Source organism: Podarcis melisellensis, assembly GCF_964234715.1.
Source record: "Podarcis melisellensis genome assembly, chromosome: 10".
NCBI classification, from domain to species: Eukaryota; Metazoa; Chordata; class Lepidosauria; order Squamata; family Lacertidae; genus Podarcis; species Podarcis melisellensis.
The window spans coordinates 15,510,646-15,530,935 of record NC_138542.1 but is presented as its reverse complement, the minus strand read 5'-3'; the positions used below and the strand labels follow the sequence as shown (position 1 = coordinate 15,530,935).

The 20,290-nt window shown below is 43.7% G+C and overlaps 1 protein-coding gene across 1 annotated transcript in view; it reads right to left on the bottom strand.

Moving 5' to 3' along the window:
- Positions 1 to 800, bottom strand: part of CERK (ceramide kinase) — a 43,524-nt gene extending 42,724 nt beyond the window's left edge. The window contains exon 1 of the mRNA XM_081929161.1: positions 595 to 800. Within this exon, the coding sequence (XP_081785287.1) occupies positions 595 to 742 (148 nt within the window). The 5' untranslated portion in view covers positions 743 to 800. The remainder of the gene's footprint in view (positions 1 to 594) is intronic.
- Between the last annotated feature and the right edge of the window lie 19,490 nt (positions 801 to 20,290).

Sequence of the window (20,290 nt, the reverse complement as noted above, 5' to 3'; positions counted from 1 at the left end):
GGAAAGTGGCAGTTCCTAGCTGGTGGTGGGTTGGCAGCGGCACTCTGCACATGGCCCGGAGCCCTGATCCCGAAAGCACCACCACCACGGGAAACGGCAGTGTCTTGAGCACCGGGAGGGAGAGAGCGGCACTCTGCACATGGCTCAGAACCCTGAAAAACACCGAGGTTCCTTTTGTTGTTGCTGCCCTAAGGGGGAAAGTGGCAGTTCCTAGCTGGTGGTGGACTGGCAGCGGCACTCTGCACATGGCTCGGAGCCCTGATCCCGAAAGCGCCACCACCACGCCTTAACTTGAAAAGGGGAGAGGAAAGCGGCAGCGTCTTGGAGGCGAGGAGTGAGGCGGCGGCACTCTGCACATGGCCCGGAGCCCTGATTCCGAAAGCACCACCACCACGGGAAACGGCAGTGTCTTGAGCACCGGGAGGGAGCGAGCGGCACTCTGCACATGGCCCAGAACCCTGAAAAACACCGAGGTTCCTTTTGTTGTTGTTGCTGCCCTAAGGGGGAAAGTGGCAGTTCCTAGCTGGTGGTGGGTTGGCAGCGGCACTCTGCACATGGCTCGGAGCCCCCTCTCCCCCCCCCAAGCGTCCTTACCTCTCCCTCCGCGCGGCTGCGGCTGCTCCGTCCACTCCAAGGCGCCTCTCTCCGGGTCCAGGGCGACCTCGCAGGCGCGCTGCCCCAGCACCAGCGAGGAGACGAGCCGGGTCCGCCGGCCAGCCGGAGGCGGGGACCTCTCGCCCATGGTGGCTCCGGTCCCCTTCAGCGGGGCTCCGGCAGCTGCCTCCGCCCGAGCGGCATCGCGGCTGACCGAGGGCGGCCCTCGCTGGCTGGCGCGGCCCGGCGAGGATGGCGAGGCTGCCTGGCGCCGCCGCCGCCGCCGCTCAGTCCGCCTGCGCGCGCGCCTCTGCCCAGCCTGGCATTTTAGAATCTGTTATCCTTCAGAATTTTCGCAGGTCCCATCCCACGGAGCATGCGCGTGGGTAGCGGCGGCGAGGGAGGGGGGGTAGGGGGGGGAGATGAGTTCGCGCAAGCCCAGCGGCCGCCGATGAAGCCGCCGCCTCTTGCCCTCAACCGGAGTTGCCCTCACTACTTCTTCTTCCCTTTGGTTGTTCGACGGCAGGAGGAGGAGGAAGAGGGAGGAGGAAGGCGAGTCTCGAGGTGGTGGTGGTGGTGGTGGGGGAAATCTTCGCAATGGGCCCCCAAGGGTCATCTAGACCAACCCCGTGAAGTGGCAGCGTTCTCAACTGGAGCATCCAGGACAGGTGGCCAGCCAAGCTCTGCTTTAAAAAACTCCAAGGAAGGAGAGTGCGCCAGCAAATGCAAGGAAATAATAATAATGATGATGATGATGATGATGATGATGACGACAATATATTTATTATTTATATGTCACCCATCTGACTGGGTTACCCCAGCCACTCTGGGCGGCTTCCAACAAATGGTGGCACTGTGGGTTAAACCACAGAGCCTAGGACTTGCTGATCAGAAGGTCAGCGGTTCGAATCCCCTTGACGGGATGAGCTCCCGTTGCTCGGTCCCTGCTCCTTCCAACCTAGCAGTTCGAAAGCACGTCAAAGTGCAAGTAGATAAATAGGTACCGCCCCAGCGGGAAGGTAAACGGCGTTTCCGTGCGCTGCTCTGGTTCGCCAGAAGCAGCTTAGTCTCCTTTAAGGAGAAAAGGAGAGGGCAACTATTTTATTTTATTGTTTGTTTGTTTGTTTGTTTGTTTGTTTCTCCCGAAACATTTATATGCCTCTTGATTGTAGAAAAATGACAACAACCTCCAAGTGGTTTAGCAGAGGAGGGGGGAAAGATAATAAAATCATCATTATCATCATACAATCATGATTCAAAACATACAAAAAGTTTCAAGTCAGGATAAGGCTAGAACATGCATAGGCCAGGCATAGGCAACCTGCGGCCCTCCAGATGTTTTGGCTTACAACTCCCATGATCCCTAGCTAACAAGACCAGTGGTGAGGGATGATGGGAATTGTAGTCCAAAACATCTGGAGGGCAAAGGTTGCCTATGCCTGGGCTATAACAAGCTGAAACTCATAACAGACATTCAGGGATTGCTGCTGATTATAGGGTGGAAAGAATCAGGAACCCAAATAAATTAACCCATATAAAAGCCTGCCAAATTCAGCTACATCTTATTTCAAGGCTGGGAAAGAGACACTGTGCCTCAGTGTAGGTCGGTGACAAATTCTCTTGTGACACCCCACTTCCCTGTCCATTAAATTTAGAATCCGCCAAAGAGCATTGCTAAATTTGACGCCACCCTGTTTGCCACCCTGACGCAGACTGTCGAGGATCTGACAACACGCAGGACGCAACAAGGAAGTGGAACAGCTCTGAGTAACAGATGAGGCTCAAGATGCCATATTACTTTCAGGAACTAGCTCGGTTTCATGTTTTCCAAGATGCATTCTGATTTGGTTCCTCGGTTTACCAATCCCAATACGTTCTTCTTGTCTGGGCCTTTGTGGCAGCCCTTGAGACGTGACGCTTGATACAAACATCAACTGCTATCCAGTGAGGTGGGCTTGTTCAGCTTTCGCTTTCCTGCTTGGAATCTTACTCCTCACTGCATAATGGGGTTCGCCCGCTAAGCCAGCCTAGACCTTGTCCCAGCTGGCATGTGGCGTAGCAAATTTGTGTGTGGGTTTGTGGGTTTCTTCAGTTCTTTCATGACTTAACAATGCTGAATTAAATGCACAGATTTTTAAAAAAACAAGGTGATTTTAAATTGCGGGGAGGGGGGCTTGACTATGAAGGAAACCTCATCGCTGCAGAGGTGGCACCAGACTTGCCTTGCCCAGGGTGCTGGCAAACCATGCTACGTCACTGCAACCATTTAAATTTCCCACTGGGGCATTGTAGGTACTAACACTCTAGGATGTCCCAGTGCTAATCAGGGCACTGCTGCTATCTGGCACTGTCAGAGCAACCAGGCTAAGCCCATTAGGGCTTGCTCACATAGGAGGGTGGCAACCAATGTGTCACTGTGTCACTCGCTTCTGGTTTGTAACACCCGTCATCTTCCTGCTTGGAAGGAGGCAAGCCTAGTGAAATCACTTGCCCTGAGAGGTAGTGGGTATCATCCTCTGAGGACAGAAATCCTTGCATAATCCAGTCATGCCATTCGGACCTTCTGCATCATTACTCATCCCTCGCTAATGCTAATTGAGAGGAGACAAGCCGGAGGAGTGAACTGTGACAATATATATATACAGTAGACCCAGGGCAGATCCACACTGTATATTTAAAGCATATTCAATCTACGTTTCAATCATGCGATTTCCTTGCAAAGAATCCTGGGAGCTGCAATTTAGCCCTATAGGGCTACTTTCCCCAGCACCCTCAAAAAACCATATACCGTATTTTTCGCTCTATAACATGCACCCGACCATAACACGCACGTAGTTTTTAGAGGAGGAAAATCCGTAGGCATGCCACCCGTAGGCATTTCCTCCATAACACACACAGACATTTCCCCTTACTTTCTAGGAGGAAAAAAGTGAGTGTTATGGTGCAAAAATACGGTATATATATATGAAGTGATGGACATGAGGCAGGAGTTGATAATGCAGGTGAGCTGCGCACAGGTGAGCTGCATGCAAGCCGCCGGCCAGCCCTTTGGAGCCTCCTTTTATTGAGACAAATATGCAAACCAGGCAGATACATTTTGGGCTGTGACCTTTACACATCTTCTGGTCCCAAGATCGTGGGGTGGTACAAAGTTATTTTGGCACCTGTTTCCACCGCGTCATTTTCCCCTTGCACAGTTTATGGCAAAGGAGACAAAAGGTCTCAGAGACAAAGGTTACAGACAGGGCACCGCAGACTACTGAGACCGCAAAAGGTTAGACAGAGGGAACGATGTTCAGACAGCTGTAGCTTTGTCTATGAGGGGTGTGTGTGCTCCGCACCCCAAGGTCACGTGTGCAGGCAGACTGTGGCTGCCTGCGGGTGGGGAGTGTGCTCCCTCCGGACCCCACTCTGCGTTCATCCCTACACACACACACACACACACACACATATATAAAATCGTGCTTTTCATGTGAACCTACCCTGACCCTGAAATCATCTTCTGAGGCCCTTCTTCATGTGCCTCCTCCACAAGAGGTCTGGAGTGTGGCAGCATGAGAACAGGGCCTTTTCTGCAGTGGCTCCTCATTTGCGGAATGCTCTCCCCAGAAGGTTCACCTGGCGCCTTCATTGGACACCTTTAGGCGCCTGGCAAAAACATTCCTCTTTAACTAGGCCTTTGGCTGATTGACATCCAATGCCCTTTAAAAATGTGTTGGGGGTGTTATTGTTTTTATTTTTATTATATATTTTGTCTTTTTATATTGTGATTTTATGTTGTAACAACCCTGAGACTGTGGGTATAGGGCAGTATACTACTACTAATAGTAATAATAATGATAATAATAATGTAGTTGAAATGTAAAGTGTGGATCTGCCCCAAGTCTCCTTTTGCAGATGGGTTCCTTGAGCTCCTTGAGAGCATTTATGCCACTAAATTTTTCTCGTTCAACTTAATAGTTTGCATTGGGCTCATAGTCTGGGGAAAACTGGGCCAGACGATTGCCAGGATCTTTCTATTCTGAAAGCCCTGTAACTCAATGAATGAGAAAAGAAGACTTAAGATGAAAGACGCCAAGCCCACAGGAGGTATGTAGAGTCAAATTCATTCTGACTTCATATGCCAAAAACCATTCTAAGCTGATCAGCACGCAGGAAAAAACCGGACAGTTTATAAGTGTATGTGAAATGTCCTTTGATCAATGAGCGGCATTACTCACTGTGAGCGCTCCTCTGAACGGTTTTTAGCCGTCTTTTAAAATAGCACAGCGATTATTGGAAATAGCCTCGCCTGGGTTGGGGAAGAGCCCCCAACAAATCCCTGTCAAGAGGGATTCCAGCCTCTTATTCATGCCATTTTCATTTTAAGTGAAAGGCAATTGAGGGAAAGTTATTGACATAGCAGAGGGCCTGGGAACGGATCCAGGAGATAATTTGCTTTCCTGTGGATGCAAATACCACAGTCGAATATGATCCGCTGAGGTTTCAGCAACAGCCTTTCCCTTCCAAAGCTTGTAAGTGCCCCTAAGAGGCGGAGTGAGATGCTAAAGAGAATCTATACGGAAGTCTCTGTTTACAGCTTTAATGGGATTAAGATCAGGCATTAGCCCTATTAAGGTGTCCCTTCTCACATGCTTTGCATTGCTGCTGCTTCTTTCTTCTTTGGCGATCACTCATAGCCAAGTAAGATTGTATTCCATGAACATGGTCTTTAACAGTGAATCTATGACAGTGGAGGCCAATTTTGGATCCACACGTCCTTCCACAGTGGGGACATAGATTTCCGGGTAGGAGTTGATCACAGTGAGGGATTGCCAAGCGTGCCTTCCTCTTAGCATGTTTCTCCCTTTTGTTCTGTGTTTGAGTGTCTTCAAAGCCCATGACACCTTTGGTAAAGGCTGTTCTCCAACTGGAGCGCTCGCAGGCCAGTGTTTCCCAGTTGTCAGTGTTTATACTACATTTTCTTAGATTTGCCTTGAGAAAGTCTTTAAACCTCTTTTGTTGACCACCAGCATTACCCTTTCCATTTTTTAATTCGGAATAGAGTAGTTGCTTTGGAAGATTATAATGAGGCATCTGCACAACATGACCAGTCCAACGAAGTTGATGTTGAAGAATCATTGCTTCGACACTGGTGATCTTTGTTTCTTCCAGTACATTGGCATTAGTTTGCCTGTCTTCCCAAGCGATGTGTACATTTTTTTGGAGCCACCATTGATGGAATCTTTCAAGGAGTTGGAGATGGCGTTTATAAGTGGTCCATGTTTCACAAGCACACAGTAAGGTTGGTAGTACAATAGCTTTGTAAACAAGCATTCTGCTAATGTCCCGGTCCTCAAACACTTCAATCAGGAGAAAGCTGTACTCACAGAGCTCAGGCGATGCTGGATTTTGGCATCAATGCCAGCCCTTGTGGAAAGATAACTGTCCATTTAGGAGAAGTGATCAACATTTTCCAACGTTCCACCATTCAGTTGGATTTGTGGCACTGCAGAGGAGTTGTTTCATGCTTGTCGGTGCAGCGCTTTGGTTTTTAGGATGTTGAGTGATAGGCCAAGCTTTTTGTAAACTTTTCATTGCATGGTGAAGACAGCATGAGGTGTATTGCCATTCCTCCCTCTCCATCACATTCCCTCCTAATGGCCCAGTTCTCTCCACACAATGGGACGCAATAAATGTCTGCAGAGGGGAACTGGCTCTAGCTGTGGAGACTCCTGTGAGTGTTAGAACCCCACACAATCAAGGTTCTAACTTGCTGGGGGGGGGTGGAGGAGCCTTCAAGAGTAGAATCAGCTCCTTGCCTTGTGGACACATAAAAGCTGGGAAAGAAGGAAGTTCACCGGACCTAGGCTACGTACATGTTATGTACTGAGTTGAATAGGATCCAAAAGGCAGCAGTCTGATTGGTCCTAGAACAATAGGATTCAGAATGCAGCAGTCTGATTGGTCCTAGAACAATAGGATTCAGAATGCAGCAGTCTGATTGGTCCTAGAACAATAGGATTCAGAATGCAGCAGTCTGATTGGTCCTAGAACAATAGGATTCAGAATGCAGCAGTCTGATTGGTCCTAGAACAATAGGGTCCCGAATGCAGCAGTCTGATTGGTTCACAACAGCCACCCAATCCAGTTCCAGGTGGAAGTGAATCCGCAACCTGATTGGCCTACAGGTGAATCCCGGAATTAGCCAATCACGTGGGGCCCATTGTGTAAATAATGTATATAAAGCAGACATTCTGGGGGAACTTCCATTCCTCCTCACCACTATGAGCTGAATAAAGAGCATGAAACCCACCCTCGACTCCGAGTATATGTCAGTACACAAAAGTCTGCTTGTAGCACATAAATGCAGTTTTTCTCCACCAGGAAGAAGGCATGCTAATCCTCACATGCTGCTTTCGGTCTGCTTATTACATTTATATACTGCCCTTCCACACGCTCCAACATCCTGCTGATGGAAATTGGGACATGACCCAGCCCCTCAACATACTTAAAATCTGCCCCACATCAATGCCTCCCTGCCCCCTTGCTCAGATACATCCACCCTGTGGCATAACGTGGGTTGACTGCACAGAGGAGTGGGAAACTGATGGAGTACATATGCTAATTCAACTGCCTAATGGCTTTTGCGTCACCCAGGAGATTGCAGCAGTAGAGATAAGAAAAGTCATTCAGTTGCATGGAGAGGTCATTTCCTGGTTCACATTGAGAAGCCGTTTTCAGTGGAGCCCGGCCTGGAAGCATGCATCTGTATTGAGGCAGCACCGGGTGTTGAAGTTTTGCACCCCTAACAATTTTGCACCCCCTAATGGGACATTCAGAGATCCAGTCAGAAGCCGGGATGGCTTCTGTCATTCTGGGATGTCCTGGTCAAATTGGGGTGGTTGGGGGGTATGCCCTTCATACAAAGATCACAAAGTGCCCTACAACATAAAATTCTTAATACAGTGGTACCTCGGGTTACATACGCTTCAGGTTACAGACTCCGCTAACCCAGAAATTGTGTTTCAGGTTAAGAACTTTGCTTCAGGATGAGAACAGAAATCGTGCTCCGGCAGCGCGGCAGCAGCAGGAGGCCCCATTAGCTAAAATGGTGCTTCAGGTTAAGAACAGTTTCAGGTTAAGAACAGACCTCCAGAATGAATTAAGTACTTAACCCGAGGTACCACTGTACAAGAATAATAGAATACCCCCCATAGACAGTAGGTTGTTTAATTGGCCAAAGGCCTGGTTGAAGAGGAATGCTTTGCCTGGCACCTAAATATATGTAATGAAGGCCCCAGATGAGCCTTCTTGGGGACATTCTAGATCAGGGGTCAGCAAACTTTTTCATCAGGGGGCCGGTCCACTGTCCCTCAGACCTTGTGGGGGCCAGACTTTATGGGGGGGGGGGAACGAATGAATTCCTATGCCCCTTAAATAACCCAGAGATGCATTTTAAATAAAAGGACACATTCTACTCATGTAAAAAAACGCTGATACCCGGACCGTCCACGGGCCGGATTCAGAAGGTGATTGGGCTGGATCCGGCCCCCGGGCCTTAGTTTGCCTACCCATTTTCTAGATTGATTCTAGATCTTGCTGTCTGCAATGGTGCGAGTGGCTACCCACATCTGAAACCCTCCCATTGATTAGGTTATCCATGCTTTTTCCTCCCTGCACACGAACCAGATCAATGAAGAAGGAAGTAGTGACTGTGAGCTTGGTCTTTTCCCACCCACAATGCCATTGGACAGGTGTGGCTGCATCTCAGCAACACACACACACACACCATTACCAAGGACTGTCTCAGTGCTGGATTTACATATAAGCTAAACAAGCTATAGCTTAGGGCTCCACTCTCTTGGGGGCCCCCAAAAAAATTAATGGAAAAAACAACAACTGGATGTACATTTCCAAAATATAAGATAAAAAGCAAATAAAATCTACGTACAGCAAGAGTGTTTTGTGTTGTGTAGGCTCCTATGATGTAAGTAAAGGGCCCCTCCTGCTAGCCTGCTCCCTAAAATATCACTGGTTTGCTCATTTCTATATATAGGGTGCCTACATTCTGCATGTGCAAATGGCTTGAGATACCTATTAGGTCCATAAATTACCATATAGCATATATTCAACAAAAAAACCAGCGGCAACTTGTTGTTGACAAAGGACAGCTGGACATATAAAGAGCCCCATTATCTTCAGTAGCTTAGGGCCTCATCAAACCTAAATCCGGCCCTGTCTCCACCTGTTTTCAAATGGGCACACTGTGGAGGAATGCAGAATCCATCTGCAAGGAGCTTTTATTTTCAGAACGAAACCACTTTCTCAAGAAGCGATTCACAGTGGGCAAAATAAAATGATGATAATGCAATAGAACTAGATTGTGTATGGACTACACAGCCATGTACTCAAGTCTTTGTTGAGAGTAGAATCAAATGTGTGTATGCAGCCCTAATCTCTACCAGACGGATGTTCCCCCACTTGCTTCTTGCTAAGATTGAGGATATGTAGAAAAGATTTCTTTTGTTTCAGCTTTCGGTAAACTAGATTAGCCACACAGCACATTAAAGACAATCTGGGAAATTACGGGATCTTTAAATTAGTGTAATTCAGGGGACCCGCAAGCCTTAATTTTTCAATTGTGGCAAACTTTAAATGTTTTGCCTTTTCCTCTTCCTGGTTGAATGCAGAAGGAGCTGGTGTTTTTGTGTCTCCTATGCCATGCAATCATGGTGGGAACGGGGATGTTAATAATCAGAATTGAATTACAGCTAGGATGGAAGCAGAATGATTTTGAACTCACGCTGCTTGCATCAGAAATAAAGTTTAGCTGATTAGCCAACGCTCTTCACAGGATTAAAGAGCTAATCAATCAGTGTTAGCAGGGTCAGATTTTCAGTGTAAGTTGTTGTTAGTACTAGACGTGGGTAGTTGCTGTAGAGAAGCTGTTAATGCTATTATGCTTTACTGGCAGATCCAACACAATCCATTCATTCTATCCTTACTTAACCTGGATCAGCCCATCTGAAATGTGGAGAATGTTTCCTTTCTCAGTGACTCACTAGTATAAAGCTATTGAGGTGGGGAATCTGTGGCCCTCCAAGTTGCTGACTTCCCTCAGCTCTGACCCCTGGTTGATGGCATTGGTGGAGTTCAACAACAGGTGATCTGCTCTTGATCTATTCTAAGGCATGGGTAGGCAAACTAAGGCCCAGGGGTCGGATCTGGCCCAATCGCCTTTTAAAACTGGCCCGCAGAACATATTCTTATCATTTAATTCAACAAATAGGGGAGGGCTGTTTTGCATTTTAAAAAGCCTGGGGAAGAGAATAATGCAAGGAAATGCTTTTCTACTCTGTAACTACTCTTTGAGATTTTGGAATTTGGGTCTGGAAAAGGAAGCTAGGTCATCAACTATCTGAGAAAAGTTCCGGCATGAGCAAAATTTAACTAGCATTCATAACAAGAATTTCTTTAAAAAAAACTTCAGAAATCAGGAAATGCACAACCATATATGACAGTTGTATCTATTTTGATATCTTAAGGATGTCCCTGTTTCACAGCTGTGTTGGAATTTACTACGTGTGTGCAAGTAAGTGTACACTGTAATTAGCTATGTTGCAGATGACTTGGTATTAACATTACAGGAGCCAGCCTCTAGTACTAAAAGAGCGTTAGAATTAATTTCTGACTTTGGTCGGGTGGCGGGATTCAAGCTGAATAAACAAAAAACTAAAGTTTTAGCAAAAAACTTGACAACTACTGAAATAGAGGAGTTCAGAAAAGAAACAGAACTAAATGTGGTTAAAAAAGTAAAGTACTTAGGGGTGCACCTGACCTCCAAAAATTTGAATTTGTTTAAGGACAATTATGAGAAATGTTGGTCAGAGATCAAAAGAGACTTGGAAACATGGTCAAGACTGAAACTTTCCTTGTTGGGCAGAATAGCTGCTATAAAGATGAATGTTTTGCCGAAAATGCTATTTTTGTTTCAGGCCCTCCAGATCGTGGATAAGGTGGAATGTTTTGGAAAATGGCAGAGGGATATATCTAAATTTGTCTGGCAGGGCAAAAAGCCCCGAATAAAGTTTAAAATACTAACAGATGCGAAAGAAAGAGGGGGGTTTGCCCTGCCGGACTTGAAGTTATATTATGAATCTGCAGCCCTCTGCTGGTTGAAGGATTGGATTTTGTTGGAGAACACCGATGTCCTCGACCTGGAGGGATTTGATAATGCTTTTGGGTGGCATGCATATTTGTGGTATGACAAGGTTAAAGTTCATAAATTGTTCAAAAACCATATTGTCAGAAGGGCAATTTTTATGGTCTGGTCAAAATATAAAGACTTATTGGAGAGTAAAACTCCGAGGTGGCTCTCACCGATGGAGGCCAAAGCACGTAAAAGACTCAATATGGAGGCCCACTGGCCTAAATATTGGGAAATAATTGAAAAAATTGGAGATAAATGGAGGTTGCAGAGTATGGAAAAGTTAAAAAACAAGGTGCGAGATTGGTTGCATTATGCTCAAATTCAGGAAGTTTTTAAAGCGGACAAAAAAGTGGGTTTCCAGGAGGAAAAATCGAAACTAGAGACAGAGTTGCTTGAGCCAAAATCTAAGCTAATTTCGAGAATGTACAACTTGCTGCTTAAATGGAATACACAGGATGAGATTGTTAAATCCTCCATGATAAAGTGGGCGCAGGACTTGGGGCATAACATTATGTTTGAAGACTGGGAAAGGTTATGGAACACCGGAATGAAATTCACGGCATGTAGTGCCTTGAAGGAAAATATTATGAAAATGACATACCGGTGGTACATGACCCCAGTCAAGCTTGCAAAGATATATCACCTGTCTGATAATAAATGTTGGAAATGTAAAGAAGAGGAAGGGACATTTCTACACCTCTGGTGGACCTGCCCGAAGGTGAAGGCCTTCTGGGAGATGATACATAATGAACTAAAAAAGGTGCTTAGATTTACCGTACCCAAGAAACCGGAGGCCTTCCTCCTGGGCATGGTAGACCAGAGGGTGGCCAAGAAAGATAGAACTTTCTTTATGTACGCTACTACAGCAGCAAGGATCTTGATGGCAAAGCACTGGAAGACACAAAATCTACCCACACTGGAAGAATGGCAGACGCAGCTGATGGACTATATGGAACTGGCTGAAATGACTGGCAGAATTCGAGACTCGGGAGAAGAAGAAACGGAGGAAGTTTGGGAAAAATTTAAGGACTATTTGAAAAAGCATTATAAGTTGTATGAATGTTAAAAAATGCTCCTTTCTAGGAAAGTACAGCTTCAGTATCGGTAAATTTTTGAATTGGTAAATAAGGCACAACAAGACAGAAGTGGTGTAATGAAATAATTTTATTGTGTTGAAACTAAAAATTAATGGATTTGGATTGAAATGTTTAGAGACCAGATATCACGATAAAATGGAAGATATATTATTATGTTTAAAATAAGTCAACAAATTGCTGAGGTTTTGGATTTACAGAGAATGCAGTGATCGGAAGATGGGGGGAGTCCATTAGATTTATGGAAACATGTATTTGCAATTTGAATTTTGTATATTACAAACCTAATAAAAATTATATTAAAAAAAAAAAAAGCAAATTCATATTCTATTTTGTTTTTACACGTAATTATTACTTGCACACACTGTTCATTATTTCTTCATCTCCCAACATTCATTTGCATATAAAATGCTATTGGTTTCCCTTTGATTCCATTATGCTTATATCTTTCATGAGCTGGAATGTATTAATTGGGTTTCTACTGATCTATTTAAAACAAATCTTTCCAAACAGATAGTAGCCTCTCAGGTGCTGTTTGGCTATCACCCTCTCAGCCACCAGGGCAAATTTAGAGCTTCTTTTCCAAGAGAGGGTAGTGTGATGACACTGGAACCAGTCAGAGAGGCTTATAATTTGCATTTCCCCTTTTCCCCTTTCTCCTTCCCTAAATCCCACACTGAATGGAGTAACATGAGTTTGGACATGGAAGCCTCCATGGTGTTCTGTAGAGAAAGGAAGGTGGCTTTGCCTACATTGCAAGCTAGAAATCTAGAAATTGTTTGTTTCAACAGAACTTATAAATTAATTTTTTTGTCCTGTCTCTGATCACCACTCTTGAAAATAGAGGGGAAGGGTAGGGAACAGTTATGTTCCCTTGATTTGTTCTGCTGCAGTCAAGAGAGTTCTTTTGTTATAGAGAAAAGCAGGGCAGATAGACTGACACACAGAGATATTTTGACTCTGTTTGGAAAAGAACAGAAGCAAGTTTTCCTAATAGTGAGATGGTGAGGAGAGTGAACACATTGCTCTTGGTTCTTACCTGTATTTTTTGCAGGGTTTGCTCATCTCTTTTCTGTCCCTGAATAACCGTTGTACGTACTGAATTCCTGCTCCAATGATAACATTCAGGTTCGCTTTGAAACATTGATTGGGACTGATTTGCTGGCTTTAAGTGTTTGCAATGTTTTGAGAAAAAGAAGAGTTGTGGTCTGAGGAGCTGAGTTATCAGTCCGTTCTGCCATTTCCTGAGACATTTACAAATACCACATGGCTGCTATTGTTAGAACTGCTCCTGTTCTTGGGAATAGATTGAGCAAAACCTCTGTCAAAAGGTTTGCAACATACAGCAGTGACTCGTTGGGGGGGGGGGCAAAAAAAATCCACTGAATTTTCATTAACAAAAATGTACTAGGAAGACTCCATTATATTTGAAGAGATCAAGCCTGGCATCAGGACCTGCATGTTCAGGCAGCTGCTGCAGTGCCAATGTCTGCAAACTGAGTCACCCCTGCCCTGCAATTGTGGGCCACTTGCTATTTTTAAACTTCCTGTTAGTAATGCCATATCCGGACATTTGCAGAAAACATAGGCTGATGAATGGCTCACAACCACCCGCTGACCACTGCTGATCATCATACCCAGACCCACCAAGTGTCCCTATTTTCCAGGGATAGTCCCAGAGTTACAGAAGCTGTCCCAATATCTGATTTGATCCTGGAATGTCCTGTTTTTCCTTAAAAGTAAAGGTAAAGGGACCCCTGACCATTAGGTCCAGTTGCGGACGACTCTGGGGTTGTGGCGCTCATCTCACTTTACTGGCTGAGGGAGCCAGCATTTGTCCACAGACAGCTTCCAGGTCGTGTGGCCAGCATGACAAAGCCACTTCTGGTGAACCAGAGCAGCGCACGGAAATGCCATTTACCTTCCCACCAGAGCGGTACCTATTTATCTGCTTGCACTGTGTGCTTTCAAACTGCAAGTTGGCAGGAGCAGGGACCAAGCAACGGGAGCTCAACCCGTTGCAGAGATTTGAACCACCGACCTTCTGATCGGCAAGCCCTAGGCTCTGTGGTTTAACCCACAGCGCCACCCGCATCCCTGTTTTTCCTTAGGACATTCCTATTTTCATCAGAGAAATTTTAGAGGGCAACAAGTTATGTGACTCACCCACCCCCAAGCCAAGGAGATAAGTAACTATACAACCTCTAGAAGACATCTGAAGGCAGCCCTTTATAGGGAAGGTTTTTTTAATGTTAAATGTTTTATTGTGTTTTTATATCTGTTATGTCCAGAGTGGTTAGAGCAACCCAGTCAGATGGGTAGGGTATAAATAGTAAAATAATAATAATAATAATAATAATAATAATAATAATAATAATAATAATAATAATTATTATTATTATTGAATAGAGCATCCCTATTGAAGTGTAGGTGGGCTCCCACGAGGCAAGACACAGTGATAACAGCAAGAATATTTATTGAACAAACAGAACTGAACAACAGGAGCAAAGCTTATACAGTGGTACTTCGGGTTACAGACGCTTCAGGTTACAGACTCCGCTAACCCAGAAATAGTACCTCGGGTTAAGAACTTTGCTTCAGAAAAATTCTCTCTAAATTCATATGGCAAAGCAAAAGACCGAGAATTAGACTTAAATTGTTAACGGATAGAAAAGACAGAGCAGGATTCTCGGTCCGGTCCCAAATCTGAGATTGTATTATGAAGCCTCGTGCCTTTGCTGGCTTAGAGAATGGATTACCTTAAAAAATACAGATCTGCTAGATTTAGAAAGCTTCGATTTAAGATTCGGTTGGCATGCTTATCTCTGGCAGAATAAGGAAAAGGTGCATAAAGGCTTCTCAAACCACATTATCAGAGGAACACTGTTAGAAGCGTGGGAAAAGAATAGAAAATTATTGGAAAAAAATACCCCCTGGTGGCTATCACCTATTGATATATTAACTATTAAAAAAACAAACATGGAAGGTGAGAGATTGACCTATGAAGATCTCCTGGAAAGATCGGAAAGAGGATGGAAAATTAGACCATACGAAGAGTTAAAAAGCAAATTAACAGGTTGGCTGCAGTATTATCAAATTAACGCCTTATGGAAGGAAGACAAAAAGATTGGAATGAATGAGAAAAAATCTAAGTTCCAGGTAGAGATAATAGAAAGTAAAATTAAACTGCTATCTAAAATGTATATTCAGCTATTAGATTGGGACACCAAGGACGAAGAGGTCAAGGAGGTTATGGTAAAATGGGCAATAGACATCGAATATAATTTGGATTTTGACAAATGGACGAGGTTGTGGACTAAAGGAATGAAATTTACAGCCTGTACTACCCTTAGAGAAAATATGGAAAAGACGATGTACCGTTGGTACATCACCCCTGTGAAATTGCAAAAAATGTATAAGACTGGTGATAAAAGGTGTTGGAAGTGTAAATCTAAAGAGGGAAGTTTCTACCACATGTGGTGGAAATGTGAAGAAGTTAAAAAATTTTGGGAATCCATATACAATGAACTGAAAAAAATACTTAAATACACTTTCGTTAAAAAGCCCGAAGCCTTCCTTCTGGGAATGATCGGGGATGAGATTAAGAAAGAAGATCATATAATGTTTCAATACGCAACTGTAGCTGCCAGGATTCTGTTAGCACAAGATTGGAAAACCCCAAATATCCTGACCGTTAAAGATTGGCAAATTAAATTATTTGAATATATGGATTTGGCAAAAATGACGCAGAACATCAGACAGCAAAAAGGTACAAAGTTTATTGACGATTGGACCAAATTCATAACATATATGGAAACAAATTCTAGAGATATAAAAATCACAGTAGGTTTAATATAACCCTTGCGATGTGTAGACGATATAAAATGAAAAACTGCAGAATGGATTTAATATTTACATAACCCAAAACCGAGATGGAGGGAAGTCAACCGTTATTTGTTGTTAATTAATGTTTGTCTTCTGGTTTGTTCATGTGTTTTGTTTTGGTTGATGTTTTCTTTTTTATTTGGTCTGTGTTGTTTGTTTTTGTTTTTCTTTTTTGTGGTTTGGTTATAGAAAATGAATAAAAAGAAGTTTTAAAAACAATCTGGCCCACAGACGGTCCGGAAATCAGCGTGTTTTTACATTAGTAGAATGTGTCTTTTTATTCAAAATGCATCTCTGGGTTATTTGTGGGGCATAGGAATTCATTCATTTTTTTCTTCTTCAAAATATAGTCCAGCCCCCCACAAGGTCTGAGGGACAGTGGACCGGCCCCCTGCTGAAAACGTTTGCTGACCCCCTGATCTAAGGGGTTGTTCCAAGTAGGACAGAGCAGAAACATACCCATTCAAGGCCAAGGGGTAAGCTAAACACATCATCTTCTTCCATTGCAGTTCATCATACAACTGGGCAAATTGCCAACTTACATTCCTCACATTGATTCTTTTTTTTTTCTTCTAAAAAATATTTTTATTAGTTTTTACAAGAACAAATTTAAAATAATACAAAGAAAAAACTTTTAACATATCCATATATGAGATTCTTTGAATCCTGTGGCTTCCCCCCATCCCCTGCATGGGTCCTTAAAATATTTTTTTCTAAGGCTACATATCATTACATTCTGCAGAGTTTTCATCTCTCTAAATTACCCAGGTCTTTCGTTTCTTTACAAGTTATTTTTAAAGTTCAGCTAACGTTTTCATTTGTTTACAATGGTCTCCTAAGTAAGTTATGAATTTCCCCCACCCTCTTTTAAAGTCATTATCTTCTTGATTCCTGAGTCAGTTTTGCCATTTCAGCAGAGTCCAGCAGTCTGGCTTTCCATTCTTCCCTAGTCAGGACTATTGGTTCTTTCGATCTTTGGGCTAGTAGCACATTTGAAGCTGTTGGCGCATACATAAACAGTCTTTCCTGGTCTTTTGGGATGTTGGAACCTGTAATTCCTAGTAAGAAAGCTTCTGGGGTTTTTTTGGACAAATGTTATTTTAAACATTTTTTTTTCAGTTCATTATATATCAATATCTGGAAGGACAAATCCTGAAGCTGAGGCTCCAATACTTTGGCCACCTCATGAGAAGAGAAGACTCCCTGGAAAAGACCCTGATGTGGGGAAAGATGGAGGGCACAAGGAGAAGGGGATGACAGAGGACGAGATGGTTGGACAGTGTTCTCGAAGCTACCAGCATGAGTTTGACCAAACTGCGGGAGGCAGTGGAAGACAGGAGTGCCTGTCGTGCTCTGGTCCATGGGGACACGAAGAGTCGGACACGACTAAACAACAACAGATCAATTCCCCAAAAGACTTTGTTATCTTACATTACCACCACATATGATTAAAGGTACCCTCCTTCTCTTTACACTTCCAACAAATATTGCAGCTTGTTCTATACAGTGGTACCTCTGGATGCAAACGGGATCCGTTCCAGAGCCCCGTTCGCATCCCGAGTAGAAAGCAGCCTGTGTCTGCGCGGGTCATGATTCGCCGCTTCTGCGCATGATGTCATTTTGAGCATCTGCGCATGTGTGAGTGGCGAAACCCAGAAGTAACCCATTCCGTTACTTCCAGGTCGCCGCGGAGCGCAACCCGAAAAGGTTCAACCTGAAGTGTATTCATCCCAAGGTATGACTGTATCTCGGAAGTACTGTATAGAATTTCAAAGCTTATACAGTGGAACCTGTTTCCAAGCGTCTCGGAAGCCAAATGTTTCGGCTTTCAAAGGCTGAAAACCTGAAAGTAATTGCTTCTGTTTGTGAACGGTTTCCGAAAGTTGAACAGCTTCTGGAGAGGTTTTTTTCTTTTTTCTCTGTTATGTACTGAATTGAATAGGATCCAAACTGCAGCAGTCTGATTGGTCCTAGAACAATAGGATTCAGAATGCAGCAGTCTGATTGGTCCTAGAACAATGCAGCAGTATGATTGGTTGGCAGGAACCACCCAATCATGCTCCAGATAGAAGTGAATCCACAACCTGATTGGCTTAGGGTGGAATTCTGGAATTAGCCAATCGTGTGCAGCCCATTGTGTAAATAATGTACATAAAGCAGATACTTTGAGGGGACTTTCATTCATTCCTCCTCACCACTATGAGCTGAATAAAGAGCATGAAATCACCTTGCAACTCTGAGTATATTTCATTCTCCATTGACTTTGCCGACTTCCCTTTGCGCCTTGGTTGTTGAACATTTCGGAAGTCGAATTGTCTTCGGGAATGGATTACGTTTGATAACTGAGGTTCTACTGTGTGTGTGTATATACTGTATATATATATGTCTAAAAACAAACAACATGCATCATGTACTGACTGACATAACACCATGCCACCAACTACAACATGGAGTCTCTGCCGCCACAGTTAACAAGAAATCACCAACTTCCATCTTTTACTATAAGCCAAAAAGTTTATTCTTACTCTGTAAGATGTTGGATTGTAAGGTCCACACTCTTAACCAAGCTTCCTCAACCTCGGCCCTCCAGATGTTTTGAGACTACAATTCCCATCATCCCTGACCACTGGTCTTGCTAGCTAGGGATCATGGGAGTTGTAGGCCAAAAACATCTGGAGGGCCAAGGTTGAGGAAGCCTGCTCTTAACTTTGTTCTATCTATCATACTATTGGTTCGTATTAAATGGGAAAATGTGAATTAAATTGTGAAAACCAATTTCTTTTTTTAATCAAGGCACTCAGTTAAACTTTTTGGCCTAGATACTGTTGCACACTATTGCAATCTATCAAACATGTCCCGTTTGGTGACCCAACACAACAGAAGACAAGTTCTTCCATAACAACCTGATGAGACTGACAGTAGAAAGAATTCTTGTTCAATGAAGCCAGGCGTTCATGTAACCAGTCCTTACCTATCGGTTGTCGCCGAGGCCAAACTAATTTAGTCAAAATATAATTCATTTAATTTTGTAACCCATCTTTCTTGAATGAGAACACTAGCCAGATAATACTCAGAGACGGGGAGAGGGTAATTGCCTCAAAAATCAATGCAGATATAGATGATTAAACCTCCAAAATTTAATTTTGTAAAAAAAAAGAATGCACATAAATTTCAAGTCTGCTAAACAATGCCACAGAACTAGAGGCCTGTCTGGACATCCTTTTTATTGGGCACTCATGATTATTTGGCAATCCTCACAGAACTCTAGCCCAACGGTTGCCATTAATCTGATTTGAATTGATTTTATAATGAAATTATTTTAGAATGTTATAATGAAATTATTTTAAAATGTTCTATCATTTTAATGTTGTTAGCCGCCCTGAGCCCGGCTTCGGCTGGGGAGGGCGGGATATAAATAAAAAAATTATTTTTATTATTACTATTATTATTACTTGTGTTCATTTATGGTATTGTTTGTCTTTTTCTATCCTGCCATTTCCTCAGAAGCAGGATTCAAGTGAAAAGAAATGCAAATAAAATGCAGAGAACTAGAAACTTATTAAAAGTTATGGTTAAAAAGTAATTCAATTAAAACAATGTGTGTGGGGGGGGGAATCTAATAAAATTCAGATTTGATGGTATTGGAATATATGTGATCCCGCCTTCAATGCTGTTTGTGCCTGCAAAGGTTTTGGGATAGACCTAGTGCTTTGTTTCTGATGAGTCCAAGCTCTGTAGCTTCCTGCTGACATCCTGTGATTTGGCACAAATCGATTTCCGAGTTGCTGTTCTTTTGTCCTGATTGGTTGAGCTATAGTGCAAAGAATATCCTTCCGGACAGTGATGATGCTGTAACATCGGGGACGCATTACAGAACAACAAATACAGTGGTACCTCAGGTTACATACGCTTCAGGTTACATACGCTTCAGGTTACAGACTTCGCTAACCCAGAAATAATGCTTCAGGTTAAGAACTTTGCTTCAGGATGAGAACAGAAATTGTGCTCCAGCGGCGCGGCGGCAGCAGGAGGCCCCATTAGCTAAAGTGGTGCTTCAGGTTAAGAACAGTTTCAGGTTAAGTACGGACCTCCGGAACGAACTAAGTACTTAACCTGAGGTACCACTGTAAAGCAGAACAACATGTGGACAACAGTCCAGTATAAATCCACTACGAATGCGGTATTAGTGTGCCGGTGACTTGTTGCAGAATTCACCCACAAAAGACAGCAGTCTGTAGGGCCCTAGAAGGATCTGTTTCCAATTCTCATTTCGTGTGACCACCGCATATTTTGTTTTGCTTTTCAAAGTTTGCTGGAACCTCACACCATGGGTAGGCAAACTAAGGCCTGGGGGCCAGATCTGGCCCAATCGCCTTCTCAATCCGTCCCGCGGACGGTCCAGGAATCAGCGTGTTTTTACATGAGTAGAACATGTCCTTTTATTTAAAATGCATCTCTGGGTTATTTGTGGGCTTGCCTGGTGTTTTTACATGAGTCGAATGTGTGCTTTTATTTAAAATGCATC